Below are 22722 nucleotides of genomic sequence, written 5' to 3' on the forward strand. Positions count from 1 at the left end.
TATCAAAGGCCTTCCTGAAGTCCAGGTATACGACATCCACCCCTCCTCCTGTGTCCAGGCGTTTCGTAACCTGGTCATAGAAAGAGACTAGGTTGGTCAGGCACGATCTGCCCGCCACAAACCCATGCTGGTTTCCCCTCAGCATAATTTGTCCTGCCGGGCTCTCACAAATGTGAGCCTTGATAATTTTTTCAAATACTTTACCAAGGATGGAGGTGAGACTGACCGGCCTATAGTTGCCCGGGTCCTCCTTCCTCCCCTTTTTGAAAATGGGGACCACGTTAGCCCTTTTCCAGTCCTCCGGGACTTGGCCTGTGCGCCACGAGCATTCGAATATTCCCGCCAGTGGCTCTGCAATGACGTCGGCCAGTGCCTTCAGCACCCTGGGATGGAGCCCATCCGGGCCTGCCGACTTAAAGGCATCCAGTTCTTCCAGATGACTCTGCACCACCTCAGGATCTACGCATGGAAGTCTGGCGCCTTGCTGCTGCCTCTCTACAACCCCAGTGAGAGACTTGTCGTGCCCCTCGCTTAGGAACACTGAGGCAAAGAACTCGTTGAGGAGTTCAGCCTTGTCCCCTCTATCTGTCACCAATTGCTTCTGCCCATTTAGCAGGGGTCCTATTCCTCCCTGGGCCTTCCTTTTACTCCCTATGTATCTAAAAAACAATTTCTTGTTGTCCTTTACATCCTTTAGATGGATGATTTAAAACAGAGCTGTTCAACTGGAGGCCTGTGGGCCACATGTAGCCTGCAAGGGGTTATGTTGTGGCCTTTGGGGTTCCTGGTTGCTGCTGCTCCTCCCTCCACCCCCCATCCCTCTGGCTGCAACAGCTCAGGAGGTGGGGCAGAGCAGTAAAGCATGACTGAGGGGAGCTGACAGTGAATCACGGCATGTGGGTGCACAGTGGGAGGTTGTGGATGTGCTGTACAGCATTGGGGGCAGCACCTGTGCAGGTGTACAGTGCAGCAGTGAAAGGAGGAAAAGTATGCACAATCACATAGTGCAGCCAAGCAGCAGGTGCACAGTGCAACATTTGGGGGGGGGGAGTGTTACCATACGTCCTAGTTTTCCTAGACATGTCCTCTTTTTTGGACCCCTGTGCTGTGTCCAGGCAGGTTTTTAAAATAAGAACCAAATGTCCAGGCTTTTTGCTGTTCCTCTGGTCTCCCGGTTTGTTGCTTCAAGACTGACTGTCGGGGGTTGAGAGAGAGAGAGACTGCATGACGCGGAAGCTGCTTAGGCAGCAGGGCTGGGGGTCGGTAGTGAGGGGCACTGGCAGGGCTGAGGGGCAGGGGGCTACAGGTTGGGAGTGAGGTAGGGAGTGTCTATGCAGTGTGTGGCCCTGGTCTAAATCACCTTAAGATACTTAAGAGATTGTAGCAGGTTAAATAAAATGTTTGAGGGGCTAACTTTAGAGGTAAATAACCTGCTTAGTCTGAGGCAGTGGACCAGCAGACCTCAGATGTTCTCCAGCTGCGTGGTCAGGATAAGCTGCCTATTGCATGTTTTTGCTTTTTAGCTCTTACAAAGAATAGAAGACCCTGAAATTCGCCTTGCCATAAGTGAACAGTCTCTTGACCAACACCCCAGCTTGGCAGCCTCTCATTTCTTAGCTGATTACCTCACTACGCACTTCTGCAAGTACCTGACAGTTGCACGCCATAATGAAATCCAAGCACTTTATATGGGATCAAAGGTGAGCAAAGTTATTGAATTTTTGCCTGTACAGTAGCGCATAGCTCTACAAGCACCTGGTTAAAGATCTAGCAGGAAAGATCTCTGCCACCATGTGGGAGGCCCTCATTTCATTTCTCAGTCCCTACCTGTCATGACAGCATAAATGGGGGCAAACAGTTGGCTTTTAACCACCTTTGCATTTGCATTTGTTGTATGCTGGGGCTATTGTCACTGCCAGCATCCACAGAGCAGCCTTAGGGGCTAAAACGTTGCAGGAAAACAGAACAGATCACGATGTAGAAGATCAAGGGGGAGGGAAGTAGGGTATGGCATGTGTGTAGGGGCTGTTTTTTTGTCTTTGGCAGAAGTATAGGAGGGTCTCTTGCTCTGAGAGGAAAAGCATAAAGTGATAAAATTAGCAGGCTTTAGTCATCCTTTCTTTGCAACAGCTGTTTATTCAAAACAATCTAGACATGTGGATCTGGTACCTAGGCAAAATTCCTTAGCACTTAAATATAACAATTTTTTTGTTTCAGATGAGCAATTACAATTCCTTTTTCTGTATACAGGAAGTGAGCACACAGAGAGAGCATCTGTCTTAATGCAAGTTAGATGCAATTCATGTCAAAGCTGGGAAAAGAACTTGACTCTCCTATCTCTGGTACCCCTGCTCTAACCACCAGCTGTACTACCCCAGTTTAAACATGGATATTGAAACAAATAGAAAAGTAATTTGAACTGTGATTGTTCTTTCCTCTAATGTTACACTAGCACACTTATATTCAGAGCTCAGTGAAGTGCCAGGTACTTCTTTCATGGCCACTTCCTTTGCCAAAATTACCCTTTATAAGGCATGATGTTGTATTAAAAAGTGGCCATAATAAGAGGCCTCTTGTTTTTTCTTTCAGTTTTTTTTGAGACTCCTTCCCTCCCTCCTTCCAGCTTCTTGGAGCAGTGGGAGCTAAAAAGGGAAATCATACGGATTAAGCTAATTGTTTGTCAGCTTTGTTTTTTTGATGTAAGGATACAGTTCTGCCTTTCTGTCCATCTCAGTCAGCTTATGAAGTGGAAGTTAGGTGCTGTGAGATCACCAGATTATAAATATGATTAAAACATTTCTTTCAAAAAAGAAAAGAGTAGGAAAGTAATTAAGTGAATTGCCAAAGGCTGTGATGGCCAGGAACAGATTCTGAAAGTCCCCGCTGTGTCTTGACCCCTAGCTACCTCTTCCAAACATCAACCAGCCGATTAGTTCTGGTGGGGATGGGAGTGACCAAACTTTGGATTCTGGTTTTGTGATTTAATGGTCTCCCTGTGTCTTTTTTGTGCCCAAGGTGTTGCTGACTCTTCCTGAGCCTTACCGTGTTAACTACTCACACCTGTCCTCCAAGCCACTGCTCATGCTGGAGCAGCTCCTCATGAACATGAAGGTGGACTGGGCAGCAGTGGCCGTGCAAACACTGCATCAGCTGTTGGTTGGGCAGGAGATTGGCTTCACTGTAGAGAATATTGATACTTTGCTCTCCAAGTATGCAGAGAAAGCCCTTGATTTCCCCTACTCCTTAAAAGAAAAGAGATCAGGTGATTTATATTTCAGAGTTTCTCATTCCACAAGGGAAGGCAGGGGCAAAAGCTTTACCCTCAGGAGCACCCCACACCATGAATCTGCATGTGGCTGCATCCTTTCCTTTTTAGCTTAGAAAGGTTCCTTTATGGTTCCTCTCTCTTTCATCAAGGCAACTTACTACTTCACTTAAGGCCTCCTGGCTCGTGCCATTTAATCACTGACAGTTCTGACATGCATGAAGTCTAAAACCAAAAAAGCAGTCTAATTCCCTAACTTTCCTTCTTCCCCGTCCCCTCACATAGTACAGATTGAACCAGAAGTCATTATCTTAATGGGAATATTCCCCACCCCGCCAAAACAAGATAAAAACCCGAGCCCAGTTTGGGTGCAGTGCAACTGACTTCTCTTTGCTTCGAAACCCAAGGGATGACAAGGTCAAACTGTTATAAACTCCTGCAAAACCGTTTCAGGCTGGACATAAGGAAGAATTTCTTTACTGTCTGAGCCCCCAAGGTCTGGAATAGCCTGCCATCGGAGGTGCTTCAAGCACCTACTCTGAACGCCTTCAAGAGAAAATTGGATGTTTATCCTGCTGGGATCCTATGACCCCAGCTGACTTTCTGCCCCTGGGGCAGGGGGCTGGACTCGGTGATCTTCCAAGGTCCCTTCCAGCCCTAATGTCAATGAAATCTATGAAACATCTCTGACTGGAACAGCAGATTGTGCCACAGGTTGAGAGGTTGGTTTCATAGATTCATAGATGTTAGGATTGGAAGGGACCTCAATAGATCATCGAGTCCGACCCCCTGCATAGGCAGGAAAGAGCGCTGGGTTCAGATGACCCCAGCTAGATACTCATCTAACCTCCTCTTGAAGACCCCCAGGGTAGGGGAGAGCACCACCTCCCTTGGGAGCCCGTTCCAGACCTTGGCCACTGGAACTGTGAAGAAGTTCTTCCTAATGTCCAATCTAAATCTGCTCTCTGCTAGCTTGTGGCCATTATTTCTTGTAACCCCCGGGGGCGCCTTGGTGAATAAATCCTCACCAATTCCCTTCTGTGCCCCCGTGATGAACTTATAGGCAGCCACAAGGTCGCCTCTCAACCTTCTCTTGCGGAGGCTGAAAAGGTCCAGTTTCTCTAGTCTCTCCTCGTAGGGCTTGGTCTGTAGGCCCTTAACCATACGAGTGGCCCTTCTCTGGACCCTCTCCAGGTTATCCACATCCCTCTTGAAGTGCGGTGCCCAGAATTGCACGCAGTACTCCAACTGCGGTCTGACCAGCGCCCAATAAAGGGGAAGTATCACCTCCTCTGGTTAGCAGAGTTGTGTTTACGGTGTCTGCCTGTTTTATACCACCATCTAACCACTGAACTCCATTTCATAAAATGTTTCTTTTAGTCACTTGACAACAAGTGGCGAATGGAGTCTCACGCTGTTCTATTAGTTGGGTGGTTTGCAACCATTTTAGGTTCAGGGCACCCTTCCATAACTTTTCTGTGTGGTGGCAGTCCAATTGAGTATTGTGCTACCTCAATGATTCTCAGATAGCAGCACAAATGCAACATCAGGCAGCCTCTATATCTACCCTTAGTCACCATTATGAACAGTTTGTTTGGTGGAAGTCAGATTAACTGTAGTCTAATGTTCTGTAGTCTAATGTTAGTGAGAACCATGGTACCTGTCATATTAGTTTTGGATTTTTTTAATGCCCCTGTGCCAAGGACCCTTTATCTGTTTTAGGCCTCTTAGTGGTAAAAGTCTTTTATTTAATTTTTCTGTAGTTTAAGGAATCATTTATTGTCTGATTGTTATGCAAGTTGTGTGAAGCTCATCACAGCAAGTAATTCTGTTTTTTACTAACACATTGATGCACATTGCTGTGAACAGATTATTTTCTAATCTTTTTCTTGCTAGATAAGCGCATGACCTAGTATTTATCTGTTGTTTCCTTTGCCCTAGATTCTGTGATTCGCATCCAAGAGAGTCTCAGTCAGGTGTCAGAATCAGAAACCTCATCTAAATCAGGATCAGCAGAATTAGTCACTGCTAGCTGTCCTGGTAAGCTGCATTGCACTGTGCCTCTGTGTTTTTTCATGCTCTTTTTGTCCTCCCATCAGCCCTAATTCTGCATTCTACCCACTCTTTAAGTGATAACTTCCTTCTCTCTTCCAATTCAGCATAAGTCAATAGTAATTAAAAGCTGTTTTTTTTAGTGCATGTAAAGTGAGTTGCGGGGTAAATGGATGCCTCTTGGGTTCTTGATGCATAGCTGTCAGCATCGCAGACTACTTGCAGTTGGCACCACATGGTCCATGAAGATATGTTGAAAATAAATGGGCTGTAGAGACTGAACTTCAACTTCAAGAGTGAGAAAGTTCCCTCCATACCAGGGTCAGGACAAATAGCTGAGTGGTATAGGATTATGCAGAGCTTCTTCAGTATCTACTGGTGTCCTGGGAGGTCAACGTGACATTTTTTTTTTTTTTCAGGGCTTGTTTGCATTTATAAACCTTCTGCTAACAGATGTCAGCTGCCACAGGGAAGTTACCACAGTGTGTACATCCATATAGCTTTTGGTACCTTGATGTGGCTTGTGACTATCACAGCTGTGCCAACAGCCTTGGACACCTGAGTGGCTGCACTACAACTGTACCAGCAGCATGTGCAGCCTGCCCTGGAAGGCATCAGCTGTTTAAAGGGGCCATGGCAGGCAGCAGAAAGCATGGGCACATCCACACATGCTTTCTTTTGCCTGATGGGTTGGGGTAGAAGGCTCCTCTAGGTCAGAGAGCTGGTGGTGTCCTTCCAGCAGAAAGAAGGGAGTCTGCCATCACAGGGGGGTTGTGAATGAGTGTGTTCTGTTTTGCTAGCAGGAATCTGTAGCATAGACCAAACCTCATCATCTAGGGCAAGGCTGTCCAACTAATGGCTGTGGGCTGCATACACTGACCAATGGTTAATATAACAGGTTGGACAGCCACTAATCAGAGATGATTTAGGCATAGCTGTGCCTATGTTCTACTATGGGTATTTCCCATACTTCTGGGTTTTGCTGGTTGCCTTTTCCCTGTGTTCTGCTGTGTCAAGGTGTTTTTAAATCTTCCTCAGAGGCACTGGGTCAAGGCTGCGGCCAAGGCTTTTGACTGGAGTGCACCAGTGCTCCTGTTGGGACTAAAGCTGGAGTTTTCTGGCTAGAGGGTCTTGCCCCTCCACTCAGGGTCAGATCATTTGCCATATTTGGAGTCAGAAAGGAATTTTACTCCATGGGTAGATTGGTACGGACTGTGGGGGGTTTTGCCTTCCTCTGTAGCAGGGGTTGTGGTCTCCTACCTGAGATCTCTTGAACGTATATTAACAAACTTTTATAAAGGCAAGGAGGTCTCATTTGTGCGCGTTATAATACTGTCAAAGTTCTACAACAATAGAACTACAGTGTTCCAGTAAGTGGCTTAAATTTGATTCCCCGTGTGTGTTCTCTTGGCTGTTTAAGGCATCATCCAGTCTTCAAGTCCCAGCCTACAGCGAAATCTGTTCCCTCAAGAATTTGTCCCACCTGAGAAACCACCACCAAAGCATCAGTGGATACCCGATGAAACTGAAATGATATGTATGGTGTGTAAAACTGAGCGTTTTACTATGGTAAGGAGCAAGGATCTAATACTTCTAGAGCTCAGATGGGGCATGATTTGTTTTCAACTGGTGATATAGTCTGAATAAGTGTTCATATGATATCAATAAGCCACAGTCTACAGAACTTCATCCTCAGACTCTAATTTAGAAGGTAGTGTGAAAATGTTAAAAAGCTGTAGTCCAACTGCGTATGGGATTTTTGTTTGTATTTGTTCCCTGCACCCACCCCCTTCCTTTTCCCAAATCAAATAGGGCACGTAGCAGGGAGGGGACAGTTCTTGGGTAGACCTTAACAGAATTCTTGGAGTTTAAAAACATCTAGCCATTTTGCTCTCTGTTCTTAGTTGCCTTCAATGGAATATATTCACTTATGAGCTAGGGTTGTTCATGTGAAGGGGAGAAATGTCAGCTGCTAATGCATTACATTTTTGCAGTTCTTAACCATAATTGCTTCTTATGCCCCAGTTTAATAGGCGCCATCACTGCAGACGTTGTGGTAGGCTTGTGTGCAGTTCTTGCTCTTCCAAAAAAATGGTGGTGGAAGCTTGTAGAGAAACGCCTGCTCGCGTATGTGACCAGTGCTACAGTTACCACAACAAAGAGCATCCATGTGGCTTAGTCAGAGACGCAAGCCTGTAAGTCTTTGAGCACGCATTCTGTATAATTCTGTGCACGTGTCCTCAGCTGAGTGTGTATTTCAGCATAATTCTCAGAGATGAACAGTCTGGGTTCATGGTGTTTTAGCTGGATAACTTATTTCAGAAGCCTAGTGATGTGGACTCAGCGGCTGGAATTTTCCAGCACTAGGTACCCAATATCTTTCTTTATTTTGTAACATGGGAACTGCTGTATTGGCAGCCCAGGAAACTGATCACCTCTTATCCCCTCAAAATCTCTGTTTATGTGGTAACGATACAGGCTTCCTGCATTTACACTACACTCTGCCAAGGCACTTTAATTTTTGTCCCCATGAAGACCACTCCCAAGGATTGATTGATTCAATTTTATATGTTCCAGAAGTGATTTAATTGAATAAGCATATGGGGTGTTTATGACAGTGGGTATGTGACACGGTCACTTGTGTGGTGACAATTGACATTGAACTTATTTTGCACGGACTAGATAAGCTAGTGGAGGGTGTAGTTAGGAGAGGTGAGGAACAGTGACCCTCCTCCCTTTCTCTCCCCTTGCCCCCTCCACTCTACTATCAGTCTGTCAGTTGGAGAGACAGGAGTACTCTACGGTTCTTTGATAGGATGCATCAGAAAAAAAAAACAGGCCTATGAAAAGTTATGGTGTAAATTTGAGAAGCCTTGCAGCACTATCAGAGTAGATCAATAGCTCCCTGTCACACTGTAGGCAAGCACTGAGCTTAAGCTTCTCATGTTAATTTTGTTCTGTGTGGGGCATTGTATGAGTGTTTGAATTTTTTATTCATGTAAGGGCACTTCTCCAGGGCAGGTTAGTTAAGGGGAGGATAGTTTTGTGTAATAAGGAATAAGAGCATTTTTTCTGTCTGTACTGTAGTTGGCAGCTTGCATTGGGCTGAAGCAGCATAGTCCCAGTGGGACAGAGCTCAAACCTGGAGGCCCAGAGTTCTGATTTATTTTTTAAGGTCTAAAATGCTTTTTTCTTTGGCGTGTAATGCAAGTTTCCCATTGATCAATGCTGAAGTCTCCCAACAGCTCAATATCTGTTCCCTTTTGATACAGTGGGCATGATGATCTTCTCCCACAGAAAGCTACCAGGATTCATGTTGCTGGACTGTAGTATGTACTTGGCTCTGTCCCTATTTTCTATAAACTATAATCTGAGAGAAGTGATTAATCAAATAGTTTTTTGGCTAGTACTGTAAAAGTGATAGCTATGTTGAATTACTTTTTTTTTTAATAAAATAATCATTTTGCCATGTGTTCAGATGGATATAAAGGTTTTTTCTCTCTGTCTTTCTTTTAGCACAAAAGAGGAAGAACAGGACTCAACAGAAAGTAAGAATCCAGAATAGCATTCAGTCTCTCTTTTTAAAATGTACCCAGTATATTGGGTGTATTGGGTGTCATGACCAGCTCTTAAACACTGTGACCTGACCATGAGCAAGTCACTTATACTTGTTGTGCCTCAGAGTTTCTTCTTTTTTCCCCCTTGTTTCATAGAATGGAGATAAATAGATAGTGGTGTCCTCACAATGTCACAAGTACTTTTAGAAGCACTATGGACTTTGTTAGCTATTTTCATCAAAAGATCTCAAAGCGTCTCATTTCAAGAATTGAAGTATTTTTCTTTTTGGTGCCTGGTTTAGAAGTTAGAACCAGCATACTTCAGGCATATCTTCAGTCCTGCAAAGTGTTTCCAATCATGGTCAAACAAACCCACAAAGCAGGGTGGCTCTCTGGAATACTGGGAAATAGTAAGGGCATTGTTACATGTTACTCTGTTAGCTGCAGAAATGTTGATGATCATCTTAGTGTTATCTTGCAGTCTCGCCTTCAACTCGTTGGCACATCTGTGGGGAGTGGCCACACCTTAATGAAACAGGAGCTGGGTAGTACAGATCAGAGAGAATCCTGCCCTGGAGTGGTGTAACTTTGTGCCATACAATGAGTGCTTTAAGCCACTTAAAGGTATTAATGTGCGGACAATCCAGGGGTTGAAGTTACCATCAACCACTGAAAATTTCAGGAGTCACCCAAAATTAATGTGTAACAAGGCCCTCATTGAAACTCTCCCTAAATCCTAAATGTTATAAAACTTCTCAGGTAGCTCATGAAATGCTTAGCAGTTGGTATTTTCTCCTCTTCTGTGGTTCTCTCTCCTGGAGAAGAAAATAAACTGTTTAAGCACTTTGCTGTTTTAAAACAGATCTTGTTACTATAAGCAAAAGGAGTTGCAAAGATCTAGCGAAGAGCAGCATATACGAGACTTGTATGACAAAGGCAAAGAGAGACTGAAAGAATTCAAATAATACTCTTAGTGGCTGCATCTCACATCTCTTTCACATTTTCTGTCTGTCTGACATTTTCTGAACTTTTATCTCATTGGACATTCATACCTCCTGTGAAATTTGTCAAGAGAGAACAGCAGCAAGGGAATCAAGACTTTCAGATGTAATGGGAAAGGATTCCAGAAGAGTAATGCTAACTTTATTGTTTCGAAGCAATTGGTTTGTCTTAATGTACATCTGGCCCTGTCTCCTAGTTCCATTTGGGCATAATTCTCTATTTATCTTTAATATCATGTACTGCCTTCATCACTATAGTATCTGACTGGTCTGTTAAAATCAATAGGAATAATGAAGTCTCTGTCACTTTCCCATCTTGAGGGTAAAAATCCTGTACTGTGTTGAGAGTGGGGTCTTTAGGAAAGGGGTGTTAAAGTGGGGGAGAGAGAGGGGTGATAGGAAGATGGTAGCAGTGTTGTCACTTTTAATATCTTTCCACTCTTATCAGTCAGTTATCAAATCAGTGAATCCAAGCAAAGCATTTTAAACTGATTTCTGATGCTAGATAGCTTTTGTCTGTTTACAGCAGTTCATAGAATCATAGACAATTAGGGTTGGAAGGAGACCTCAGGAGGTCATCTAGTCCACCCCTCAGCTCAAAGCAGGACCATCCTCAACTAGATTATTCCAGCCAGGGCTTTGTTGAGCCGGACCTTAAAAACCTCCAAGGATGGAGATTCCTCCACCTCTCTCTATCTAGGTAACCTGTCCCAGGGCTTTACCACCCTCCTAGTGAGAGAGTTTTTCCCAATACCCAACCTAAACTTCCCTTGCTGCAAAGACCATTGAGACTATTGCTTCTTGTTTTGTCATCTGCCACCACTGAGAATAGTCTAGTTCTAGCTCTCAATTTTAGCAGAATAATTCTCTGTACAGAATTCAAGTTTGGACCAAAAAGGCCAATTCAGTAATTGGAATCACCCAGTATCTTTTTTTCCCCTTACTATTATATCTCATGCATTACAGTACTAAGGCCATAAGCTACAAGCAAATGCTGTATGTCGCCTGAAATTCCCAAGCCTTCCATTATAGATAGGGTGATCAGGGGCTGGTTTCTGAAATCTGGGACTGTCCCAGCCAATTTCGGATGTGTGGTCACCCTAATTATAGATGTATAGATTACAGCAGACACTTAGTCATTATGGTTTGAAGTGCTGCACCTTTGAAAATGTGTTGGTCTCACCTCTCAAACAAGCAGTTCTGCTTTAGTCTAGGACAGCAGGTTCTGGATGCTTTAAAAAAAAATCATGTCCCAAACAATGTAGTGGACTAGATCTGAATTTGAAATAATGGAAAGAAATAAAACCTGTGGAAAACTGTAAATCTTGTGTAGAAAAACAAGACTCAGGCTTTTACCTGGAAAAAAAGATGGAAGGGCATTTTAAGAATTTTTTCCAGTCAAAAATTCAATTTCCCATAAAAATATAGGTAACTGTCCCTTCACAAAGACCTTCATCTTAGAGTAAAATTTGCTAGATTGCAGATCCATCAACCCAAATCTGAAAAAGAAAACTAGCGGTTAAATTATTAGTACCTCCTACAACGTGTTCATCAGTGTCCCTTTTTAAGCTCCCAATTCACTTCTCTCTTCCCTTTTTCTGACCAGTAAATATTAATATTTTACTTTGTGGAAGGTCAAAGAAAAAGTTGGATATATTTTGACATTAAGAGGCACAAAAAGGTTCAAACAATTTGAAAATTCATTTCAGGGACCCGAGTTTTTGTTAGCTGGAGGTGGGTGTTATTTAGACTCAGTTTGCATCTTGAAACAACAGGAGAATATGTTTTGAAGAAGAAATGTCTCTGGTTCTGTGTGCATGCTGAACACAATGTATGAGATTGCTTTATCCCATTGACTTTGAGCAGTTGTTTACTAAGAAGAGCACAAGTAGCTATTTACTATTATATACAAAAGAACTTTTCATTACTTTTTCAACCACATTTGCTGCCCTTTGTGCTATTCTGATTAACTGGTTGCTCATTCTCACCAGCAGGGATGCCTAGTAATGAATGCTTGGGTTACTCTGCAGTGATGCGAATACCAAAGGCAACTGAACTTGAGTGGTTGCTTTCTCTGAATGAAGAAGAGAATAAAATTGTACGCAGTGAATTTTACTATGAACAGGTGAGAGAGGAAGAGGGAAAGAGGAGTCCAATGTAATTTCCTCAAAAAATGTCAGCAAATACGGTTTCAGTGCGTCTTTCAAAAGCTTTGTAGTCTTTCTTTCCCTCTTAATTGTCAGGCTCCCAGTTCTTCCTTGTGTATTGCCATCCTCTGTCTACACTGTGATAGCATAGCATGTGGCCACCAGCTTATAGAGCACTGCTGCAGATTGTCCCGTGGTCTGATTAACCCTGAAGTGGATGCCGGGCTTCTCATGGACATCATGAAACAACTGCTTTTCAGTGCCAAGATGATGTTTGTCAAAGCTGGAAGGAGCCAGGATCTAGCTGTGTGTGACAGGTAAAGTGCCAGATGTCCTTTAGGACTCACAAGAGTCTTGTCAAGACCTTTAGTCTTACGTATCTTTTTGAAGAGGAAGTCAAGCAGTGTTAAGAAGAGAGGTGCTGTTTAGTGTTCCTAAAGGCTACACTTATTCAGAAAAGTTATTGAGAAAACTGGATTCTGAGTAGAGCTGTTTGCACTGACTATTTAAATTTGCTATCTGCTGTTAGGGATCTTTTTGGTCTAATGTTTTGTTGGTTTTAGCGATTTGTTTAGTATAAGGTTTTACAGTGGAACTTGTTAGGAACTGGAACCTTATTCCTTCCTAGAGCTTCACGTCAAGAGGAATATAGCAAGAAGTAGAATATATGGCTTCCAACCTGTTGGATAAATAATCCTCAAAATTAGGTTCAGATCTTTTCTGTCTTCAGTTTTGTTTATAGGTTGCATTGAGGAATGCACTAACCCGTACATTCAGGTGAGAAGTGGGTAGCAGCAGCAGTAAAAGGAGTCTAAGACAGTGCATTAATTTATGAAGATTAATCTGAAAGGCTAGTGTGAAACTTGGAAGTAACAGTGATTGAGAACCACCATTGTAAAAGATGTCTTGTGCCTACGAGGCCCAAAAGATACTTGTTTAGTTTTGTTAGGGCATGAAAGCATGTTGAATGTATATGTGCTCATTCAGTTTCTGCTTGCTTTTCTCCTTCCTAATAGTTACATCAGCAAGGTGGATGTGCTGAATATTTTGGTTGCTGCTGCCTATCACCCTGTTCCATCTCTGGATCAGATTCTGCAGCCAGCAGCTGTGACAAGGCTAAGAAATCGGCTTTTGGAAGCAGAATATTATCAGTTGGCTGTTGAGGTAAAAGGAGTGGAGGAAATGAAGATATTAAGTCCTGCTTTTTAATAATCTTACTGTTTTTGTTTGTATTCCCCATTGATTTTAATTCATGTGATGTATGTAACAGACAACACTTTAAAATACAAAGTAGTTACTCAACTTTGGTCACAATTGAGGGATTATATTTTGAGAAGGTGCACCCTTTTCCCCTGATGTTTAATGTTAATTTCTTTGCTATGAGGTACTTTCTGCTGGGGGCCAGTTGGCCCCAAGGGAAGTGGTATGGGAGCCCCATTGCTTGGGAGAGTTAACCTGAAAGGATGTAAAATAAGGAATACAATTTATGGAGGAATCCTGAATCTGATAGGAAAGCTAGGACCTCCAGTCCAGTAGATATTGGTTTTCCGCAGCTTCTATCCTTGTGCGATTCCATAATAATACCTAAAGTCCCTGCTAGAACTTTAACATGCATTCACATGTGAAACAGCTGTGGTGAGTAAAGCTCTGAGAGCTTTACTGTACTTTGAGAGCCTATATACTAACACCAGGAGCATGAGGAGCAAGCAGGAGGAGCTAGAGCTCCTACTCTCCATTGTGCATTATGTTCTAGTAGGGATTACAGAGACCTGGTTGGATGCCTCACATGACTGGAGTGTAGCTGTAGAGGGCTACACCCTGCATAGAAGGGACTGGGTGGGGAAGAAAGGTGGAGGTGTTGCTCTCTATGTGAAAGAGCAGCACACCTCCTTGGAGGCTGACATCGGCTCCAAAAATGGACAGCTTAAAACCCTCTCTGGGTCAAGTTGCGGGGAGGGGGCGTGGACGCATGGTAAGAGAGACCTAACTGTAGGTGTATACTACAGACCACCAAACCGGGGGGAAGAATTTGATCTTGATTTCACCTGAGAATTGACCGAGGCCCCACATGCACATGACCTGGTCATCATGGACAATTTTAATTATCCAGACATCTCCTGGTAGGAACACTTGGCCTAGTTGGATCAGTCGCGATCCTTCCTGATCTGTGTCAAGGAGCTCTTCCTGACTCAGGAGGTGCATGGGCCAACCAGAGGTGGCATTCTGCTAGACTTGGTCCTGGCCAAAGGAGATGACCTGGTGACCTTCTTAAATATAGAGGGAAGTCTGGGTGATGGCGACCATGAAACCATCATGTTCACTATCCAACATAAGGTAGACAAATCAGATAGCAGAATTGAAGTCTTGGACTTCAAAAATGCAATTTTCAACAGGTTTAGGTCACTAGTAGAGCAAGTGCTGCTTGACCAGGGACTGAAGGCAAAAGATGTGCATGAAGAGTGGTTGTTCCTTAAGGATGCGATCCTTGAAGGCCAAAGGTAGTGCATTTCCATGAAGAGAAAAGGTTACAGAAGAGCTGGGAAGCCCTCTTGGTGAAACAGGGAAATCACGGTCCTCTTAAGAAAGAAGAAAGAGGCTTATAAACAATGGAAGCTCGGGGTCGGCCCCAAGGAGGACTATTCCACAATGGACCGCATTTGCAAGGAACAGATAAGAGGCTAAAGCAGTGACCAAACTTAGATTAGCAACGGGAATCAAGGACAACAAGAAGTTCTTCTTTAAGTACATAGGGAACAGGAGGAAAACAAATAGGAGTGTGGGGCCATTGCTCAGCAACTCAGGAGAGCTGGCTACCAGCACCCTGGAGAAAGCTGAACTCCTGAATGACTACTTTGCTTCCATCTTTCACTGGACCAAGGGGAAAATGATGCCAAGTAGAACACAGGATGAGCACGGTAGGAATAATCGCTTTCCTACTATTACAGTAGAATCAAGGACTCTATATGCGATCAGCTTGCAGAAGGTAAGATTCTGAATAACAGCCAGCGTGGCTTTGTCACAGGCAGGTCTTGCCTTACCAACCTCATCTCCTTCTATGACCAGGTAACTTGCCACCTGGACATGAGAGAGCAGGTTGACATTGTATACCTTGACTTCCAAAAGGCCTTTGATCTAGTATCCTTGTGAGAAAATTGGAGGATTGTGGGCTTAACTCCAAGACAGTCAGGTGGGTGAGAAACTGGCTGCAGGATAGAACCTGGAGAGTCGTAGTGAACAGATCTGTGTCATCCTGGTGACAAGTGGACAGCAGTATCCTGCAGGGGTCAGTGCTCGGTCCAGTACTTTTCAACATCTTTATTAACAATTTGGATGTGGGGGTGAAGAGCTCACTGGCCAAGTTTGCGGATGACACCAAGTTATGAGGGAGCATGGTCACGCTTGAAGATAAGCTATAGTTACAGGCGGACCTAGACAAGCTAGCAAGTTGGGCAGATCGAGAAATGTAAAGTCCTTCACCTTGGGATGAGCAACCCCCAACACACCTACAGGCTTGGCGGCACCAAGTTGACTAGCACCATGAATGAAAGGGACCTGGGGGTAATAATAGATCACAGTATGAATATGAGCTGGCAGTTCAATGCTGTAGCCAGTAGGGCAAATAATACTCTGGCATGCATCAATCAATGCATCTCCAGCAAAGCCAAGGAGGTAATTCTTCCACTCTGGTCAGCACTGGTGAGACCACAGCTGGAGTACTGCATCTGGTTCTGGGCACCACACTTTAACAAGGATGTGGACAAGTTTGAGCGAGTCCAAAGAAGAACCACCCATATGATCAGTCTTAAAAGGCAAGCCATACAATGAAAGGCTGAGGGTTCTGGCACTCTTCAGCCTAAAGAAAAGGCTGAGAGGGGACCTGGTAGCAGCTTAGTGCTACACTAGGAGAGTACATCAAGAGCTTGGTGAGCAACTGTTCACCAGGGCACCCAAGGGGAGAACCAGGAGTGTAAAGGCCACAAACTCCTGGAAAATCGATTCAGGTGCAACATTAAGAAAAACTTCTTTACAGTTACAGTGGCCAGACTGTGGAATAAGCTCCCACCAGAGGTGGTGCAGTTGCCTACCCTGGGAATCTTCAAGAGGAGACTGGACAGTCACCTTGCTGGGGTCACCTGACCCCCAGTTATTTTTCCTGCTTGGTGCAGGGGGCTGGACCCAATCATCTTTCAAGCTCCCTTCCAGCCTCACAATCTGTGAATCTACGAGCTCCTTGGGTGTGGATTATTCTGTCTGCCTCCTCCCAGTCCCCATGATTTCTTAGGCCTCTTTTGTGGCATCACAGTTCATCATTATGGAGACAATTATAAAGGCACAAACAAGATTAGGACTGCTGAGAGGGCAGGGAACAAGTGGCAGCAACAGATGAACTGTTAAAGCTAAATGGTCCACGTGTGCCCACATTTAAAACTAGAATGGATGCAAAACCCAGGAATTCAACGTACAGAGGAATCCTGCATCCGGTAGGGAAGCAAGGACTTCCAGTAAATAGATATTTCTTATCTACACCTTCTGTGCTCCTGTGATTCCATTTGTGCTTAATGACATCCTGAGTCCCTGCTAAGAGGACTTTGACTTCCTTTCACTTGTGAGACAACTAAGAGGGTAAAACTTTATGAGCTTGTTAGGTTGTGGCATACACTTTCTCTGAATCCTCTCAATTCCCATGATTTCATAAGCCTTTCTTTTATGGTCATTATTCTAGAGATAATCACAATTCATTTTTTTATTAAAAATAATGATATCACCAATAAGATTAGGATTTACAGGAGAGGAGGGAATACGCAGTAGCAATAAGTGAACTGTTAATCAAAAACAGTCTCTGCACATAAACCCTTCCACTAAAGATCCTTCGGACTGTGTTTCAACCAGTGAAATTGCATGAAACTTAATTTTGCTGTTAAGAATCAATAGTTGTTTACAGTAGAAACTACAACTTTCCATCTAGACTAAATACCCATCCAGTAATAAAACACACACACAAAATCTCCGCTGAAGGAGAAAATTTTACCTTCATGAATTTAATTTTTTTTTTCTAATCTTTCCTTGATTTCTGGTAGATTTTTAAACTCATTCATTACATGTGCAGTAGGAAGATTTTTCCAAATTCAGAATTTGTTAGAAGTGCAGTAATTGGCAAGTAGTTGCTAATTAGGAATTAGTAGATGTGTGTGTGTTTTTGCAATAAGTAACATCTTTCTTCTTTGGGCAGTAGAATGTCATGGATCTAGCCTGGGAACCTTGTGCTATATTTGTCATGTACTACTAATCAGTGGTTTGGGTTTAGGTTTCTACGAAGACGGGGTTGGATCCCAGTGGAGCATGGCATGCATGGGGCATGGCTTGCCTTAAAGCTGGGACCTTAAGTGCAGCAAGAGAAAAATTTAGCCGATGCCTAAAACCACCTCTTGACCTGAACCAGCTGAATCATGGCTCAAGGCTGGTCCAAGATGTGATTCAGTATTTGGAGTCCACAGTGAAACCCATATTGTTGGTGGTAAGAGCCTGTTATTTTACTCCCTCTTCTCTCGACCCTCAAAAGACTGTCAAAGTGCTCAGGCTTTGGTGCAGGCTTTCAGGGAAGATATATATCTAGAGTATTTTTATAGAAGTAAATGCTGGAGGAGTGTCATGGAATTGTTTTTCTCTTTGACATGCATTGGAACGGGTAGTGCTAGGTTTTGCACCACAAATGCTGAAAGTGATGGAGATGCTACACTGGCTGCATCCCACAGATGAGCTAGGAATCGCCGTATTTCCCCTCTGTGACATTCTTTATTTAGAATGCTTGTGATTCGGATTTGGTGTAAGCTATATGTAGGTACCAAAATTATTCAGACCCCTAGTAATGCTTTGAATTTAAGTCAGCCAATATTCCAAAATATCCTTTGCCAATGCTGGTGCTGAAATTTATAAACAGATGGCACATCTGGGAATTGAGTGCATGTTTGAATGTCCACTGTGCTGCATATCAGCAGTGAAAACTTAAAATACACTTCTATCCATTCTGGAGAACAGAAGCATATACCTACAACCTTGCATAAGTATCTTTGTTATTAGTGGGTCAAATCATTTGTCTGGGTAGTTTGGATGGAGTTTCATTCCACCTGTAAAAGAAGAGAGGAGGTTGGATGGAAAACATAGGCTGTAGAGAGGATTAACCCTACACAACACCCCTTTTGTTTAATCCTTCTTGGAAATTTCTATATAGCTTATTCTCTTTCTTAACAGCAGGATGATGACTACTTTGCCACCCTGAGAGAGCTGGAAGCAACACTAAGGACGCGAAGTCTATCTCTGGAAATGGTATCTGAAGGGAAGATCCAACACAATAGCTACTATCAGGAGTGTTTGTTTTATTTACACAATTATGGCACCAACCTAGGAATTATAAGCTTTTACATGAGACATGACTGCATGCGAGAAGCACTGCTACATTTGTTAAATAAGGTGAGTAATGGAATAGGTGAATGATTAGATTTTCTTCTATCTAAATGAAAGCTTAATAAGCAGCAAGGAGTTCTTCAGAGATCATTCAAAATGGCAACCAGGATTGTGCAACATCTGTGCCAACTCTACAGAATCCTAAACTCCTCTATTCCTATTGAGGCTGTAAATTGTGTTTTGACTGGTAGCAACACCACAAGTTTATTCCAGAAAACTGATCTCTGGTACAAGGTTAATTTATGAAAATGAAGAACCTTGTAATATCACCCCATTGTCATACCAAAGGAGAAGTAGGTAGGGCAGAGAAAACTGATCTGTACTGCCCTGTGTCATTCATTGTGCTCACATCAGGACTCCCAAGCCTTTGTTCTCAGAGCCAAAATCCCAGGCCGGCTATTATGCAGTTCAGTTGGAAGTGTCTTTTTGGTTTCTGACATGCAAAGAACCCTAAGCTATCATCAAAGTGGCCTTCTCTGTCTATTGCCACAGCCGAGAGCTTATTTAATTAGAACGTGGTTTATCAAGAACAGGACTGTGTTCTTGTATCTGTAAATTAGGGAACCCAGCAGCTGTAGCAGTCTAGCCCAGTGTTTCCCACCTAGTGCGCCGTGGCACAAAAATGTGCTATCAGAAATGAACAGGTGTGCCGGGGAATTTTGCCATGGCAATGAGCTACAATAGGTATGAGGGTGGGGAATGCCTTAATAGGTGTGCCATCAAAAATTTTTATTAATGTAAGTGTGCCTTGGGCTGGAAAAGGCTGGGAAGTACTGGTGTAGATTTAGGTGAATCTGGTGAAAGTAATGCTTTCTATTTATGACTGTACAGAAACTTCCCTGAGATTGGAGGGCTTCAGAATGCACAAAAAGATAAGCACTGGTGGAGCAAGGAGATACTATTTTTGTGAATGACACAAAGAAGACTTTTGCTTCTTCAATCCTCTTTAGGAATATGGAAAGGGTGATTGAGGGGAGGGGAACAATACAGATTTTGGTCTCCAGAAATACAAATCGAGAACTTCTCAGCAGCCTGAAAGCTGCTGAAAAATTAAAAATCTCTGAGGTGTTTTGGGATTGTACTTTTTGTTCATTGACCTTTCTGGAACTCACATAAGTCTTAGAGAAAACATTCCTTAAAATACCCAATTCTATTATCTCCCAACTTTTAATTAGTTTAATAATAAATAATTACCATATTTTCTCACATACCACACATACACACACCCTACTTTTTCCCCACAAACTTTTTTGTTGGAAACTTTCACACAAGTGCTAAGTAAGGAAATACTGTACAGTAGTAGCAGCTTTTGCCAGGGGAAAGAGAAAATAAGGCTGCCTGTGCTGCACAGGGCCATAGCTCCAAGCTGTGGACAGTAGGAATCCTGCATGCTCACTGCACTTGAGGGTGTCCCTCCAGCATATACACAGGATTACTTTCTCTTTCCTACCCCCCACCCCACACAGACTCCCATTTCACTTGATCACAGGGGACACTGTCAAGCTGCTGCTCAGGCAGAACCTGCTGCTACATGCACTGCTGCTAAGGAGGAATTGTCCACAGACAGCGAGCAACAAGGGGTTTAACAGAGTAGCCACAGGTTGTTTCTCCCTTCTACTGCAGCTGCAGAGGTTTTGTCTTATTGGGGTGAGGGGTGGTATGCAAGCAGATACGACAACCAAGTGGCCTTATCAGCTCTGCTTTCACCAGTGTGGTCTAATTAGCTGCAGTTGAGGATGCCTGTTCTCAGCCCATATTTTCAGCTGCTTGTTCAGATTTGCCTTTAGACTGCATCCTTCCTTCTGTCATCTTAGAAGTAAATTCTCTTTGAAGAGAACACTCTTTGAGAGGTCATTGATGAGAGGCAGTCGTTCTACCAACTACAGGTTTCAAGTGCTTCAGAACAACTCGAGGTGAAAACCGAGTACTGAAGCTTGGGTATTGAGACTTAAAACGACAGCCCAGTGAAACCTGATCAACCAGTGATATGTTTGGAACTATAATTGCAGTTCAGTAGGGAGGATGTATATTAACATGTTACTTTGTCATCACTGAATAATTTTATGAAAATATTTCTGTGCATATTGGGTTTTATAACTTGCACTGGGTAATCAGCTTAAATTCCAAAGCCATTCAGTCCCCTGAACATGGGGATTTAAGTACTGCAGCAGTGCCCTTTTTAAAAAGAGTTTACTGGATTCCTTAACAGGGATGGAGCCACCTTCTTTCCATAATATTAACCTTTCTGTCATTGGTGTTCTCTCACACTTCATGAGATGTCCATTCCTGCAGCTGGTGGCCTGAGGCTTTCTTTTCACCTGTTGTAGGAGTGTCCTTCAGAAGTCTTCATTGAAGGGATTTTTGTCCCAAGTTATAAAAGTGGAAAACTGCACATGTTGGAGAACTTGCTGGAAACCATTGATCCAGGGCTGGAAAGCTGGGGCATCTACTTGATTGCAGCCTGCAAACACTTGCAGAAGAAAAATTACTACCACATTCTGTATGAATTGCAGCAGTTTATGAAGGTAAGATGAGGGTAGACAGGTACTTCCTCACTGATGAAATACTGAGTACAGCCCTCCCGCCCCACCCCCTGAAGGAAGGGTAGTATATGAACGTGCCTTGGTAAGGTTATATTTTTATCTGAATTTCATCTAGTTTCTTTTTTCTAACTTTATTTGTTAATGATCCCAGCTTATCAAATAATATATTTATCACTTGAAGATATATCCAATCCCCTAAAAAATAAATACAGATATTTATCTTCTATCAGCAATACCACCATAACCCAAATCGGTGTCCACAGAAGTCATGGTCGTCTTTTCGATTTTCCTTTATGTTTCTGTCAGTATTAAGCTTTTGTGTTTCTTCATCTCTGAATAATAACTCGCCCCCTCCTTTTCCATAGAACTCTGCATAATACAAATCTCATTATCTTCTACTCATCTCTGCTTTTAAATTTTAGATTTATTCTAAATTTGTTCTTAAGTTTATTCTAAACTTGTTCATAGAATTTGCCTGTCAGTATTTAAAAAAAAAAAAAAATCATTTTTGGGTTTGGAGACAGGAGAAGACTTTCTTGGCAAATTCCAAAAATGTTCACCAGTTTTTCAAATAAGCATCTTTTTGCTTTCTCCCCTATAGGGCATGGCTTAATAGGACAAATTCTTCCTTTACTAAAATTTTCCAAACTTTTTTGAAAACAGGCAGTGATTTTTTAGGGGTGTCATGTCTCTTCCAAACTCTTGCAATTGTAATTGCAGCCACTAGGAAATGCGTGATCCATTCCCTGTGACGCATGTTATAGAGGTCTCAGATTTTAATAGGAACAAGTTTCTTCCTATACTTTCCACCCCATACTGTTGGGTTATGATGCTGTGCTCTAAATACTTGTTTTATCTCAACCTGGTGGTGGCAACGTTTCTGCGATGGGTCAGATGGTTCATGTGTGTTCAGTTTTGTATATAACCTTTGTGATTCGTGTGTTGAATGAGCCTATATTAGCACTTTGTTCCTGTTTTCATGTCTTCCTTATTGTAGGGTTGCCTTGTGGCTGGCAAATCCTTGTGCTTTACTGATATACAACAGGGTCTTTTTATGTTAACTCTTTAAGAGTATAACCTACTAGGAATTTTCTGATTGTATAAAAAACAAGGTAGCCCCTTATTATGACATCAGGACACTGTCTAGTCACTTCTGCTGTGCTTATTGTCATGGATTTGGTCTCATGACCCCATTCCCCCTCCTTTCAAAGATGATTTTTCATGTTTGTCCTAGGATCATGTCCGTGCTGCTATGACCTGCATTAGATTCTTCACTCACAAGGCAAAGTCTTACACAGAGCTGGGAGACAAGCAGAAATGGCTCCTGAAAGTCAAGGACCATCTCAAAGTCTATCTGCAAGAGGTTTCAAGGAGTTCAGGAAGGAAAAAAATTGTTTGCACTTTTCGGAAGAAAATGTCTGCAGTGGATGTTTCAAGGTACCTGCAGAACAGAAAATGAAATTCTGGGGAAGAGGTTTCACTTGAAATTGTCTTGATTAGAGAAAGCATTTGTGTCTTAAGTCAAGCTTAGCCAAACAGAACCTTTTATTTCTTTTTCCTTTTTTTTTCCTACCATGGGTGTGAGATGAACAGTATATTTCTTAACCAAGACCATCACTTGTGTGGCATTGTCAGGTTGTGTAGCACCCACCCTTGAATACAACAGTTAAACTGAAAAAAGCAGTAGTCCAGGGG

The 22722-nt window shown here is 42.9% G+C and overlaps 1 protein-coding gene across 7 annotated transcripts in view; it reads left to right on the forward strand.

Moving 5' to 3' along the window:
* ZFYVE26 (zinc finger FYVE-type containing 26) overlaps positions 1–22722 on the forward strand; it is a 70651-nt gene that overhangs the window by 38358 nt on the left and 9571 nt on the right. For 2 of the 7 annotated variants that reach the window (XM_019476813.2, XM_019476818.2), the window contains 14 exons: positions 1524–1700; positions 3016–3262; positions 5207–5305; positions 6738–6886; positions 7343–7512; positions 8590–8646; positions 8834–8865; positions 11867–12000; positions 12119–12339; positions 13039–13186; positions 17328–17537; positions 18272–18490; positions 20812–21009; positions 22262–22464. In XM_019476813.2, coding sequence (XP_019332358.1) covers positions 1524–1700; positions 3016–3262; positions 5207–5305; positions 6738–6886; positions 7343–7512; positions 8590–8646; positions 8834–8865; positions 11867–12000; positions 12119–12339; positions 13039–13186; positions 17328–17537; positions 18272–18490; positions 20812–21009; positions 22262–22464 — 2264 coding nt within the window. The remainder of the gene's footprint in view (positions 1–1523; positions 1701–3015; positions 3263–5206; positions 5306–6737; positions 6887–7342; positions 7513–8589; positions 8647–8833; positions 8866–11866; positions 12001–12118; positions 12340–13038; positions 13187–17327; positions 17538–18271; positions 18491–20811; positions 21010–22261; positions 22465–22722) is intronic. The other 5 variants (XM_019476815.2, XM_019476814.2, XM_059722882.1 and 2 more) reach the window with 5 other exon arrangements.

This window comes from Alligator mississippiensis, chromosome 2 (assembly GCF_030867095.1).
Source record: "Alligator mississippiensis isolate rAllMis1 chromosome 2, rAllMis1, whole genome shotgun sequence".
Classification (NCBI taxonomy): Eukaryota; Metazoa; Chordata; order Crocodylia; family Alligatoridae; genus Alligator; species Alligator mississippiensis.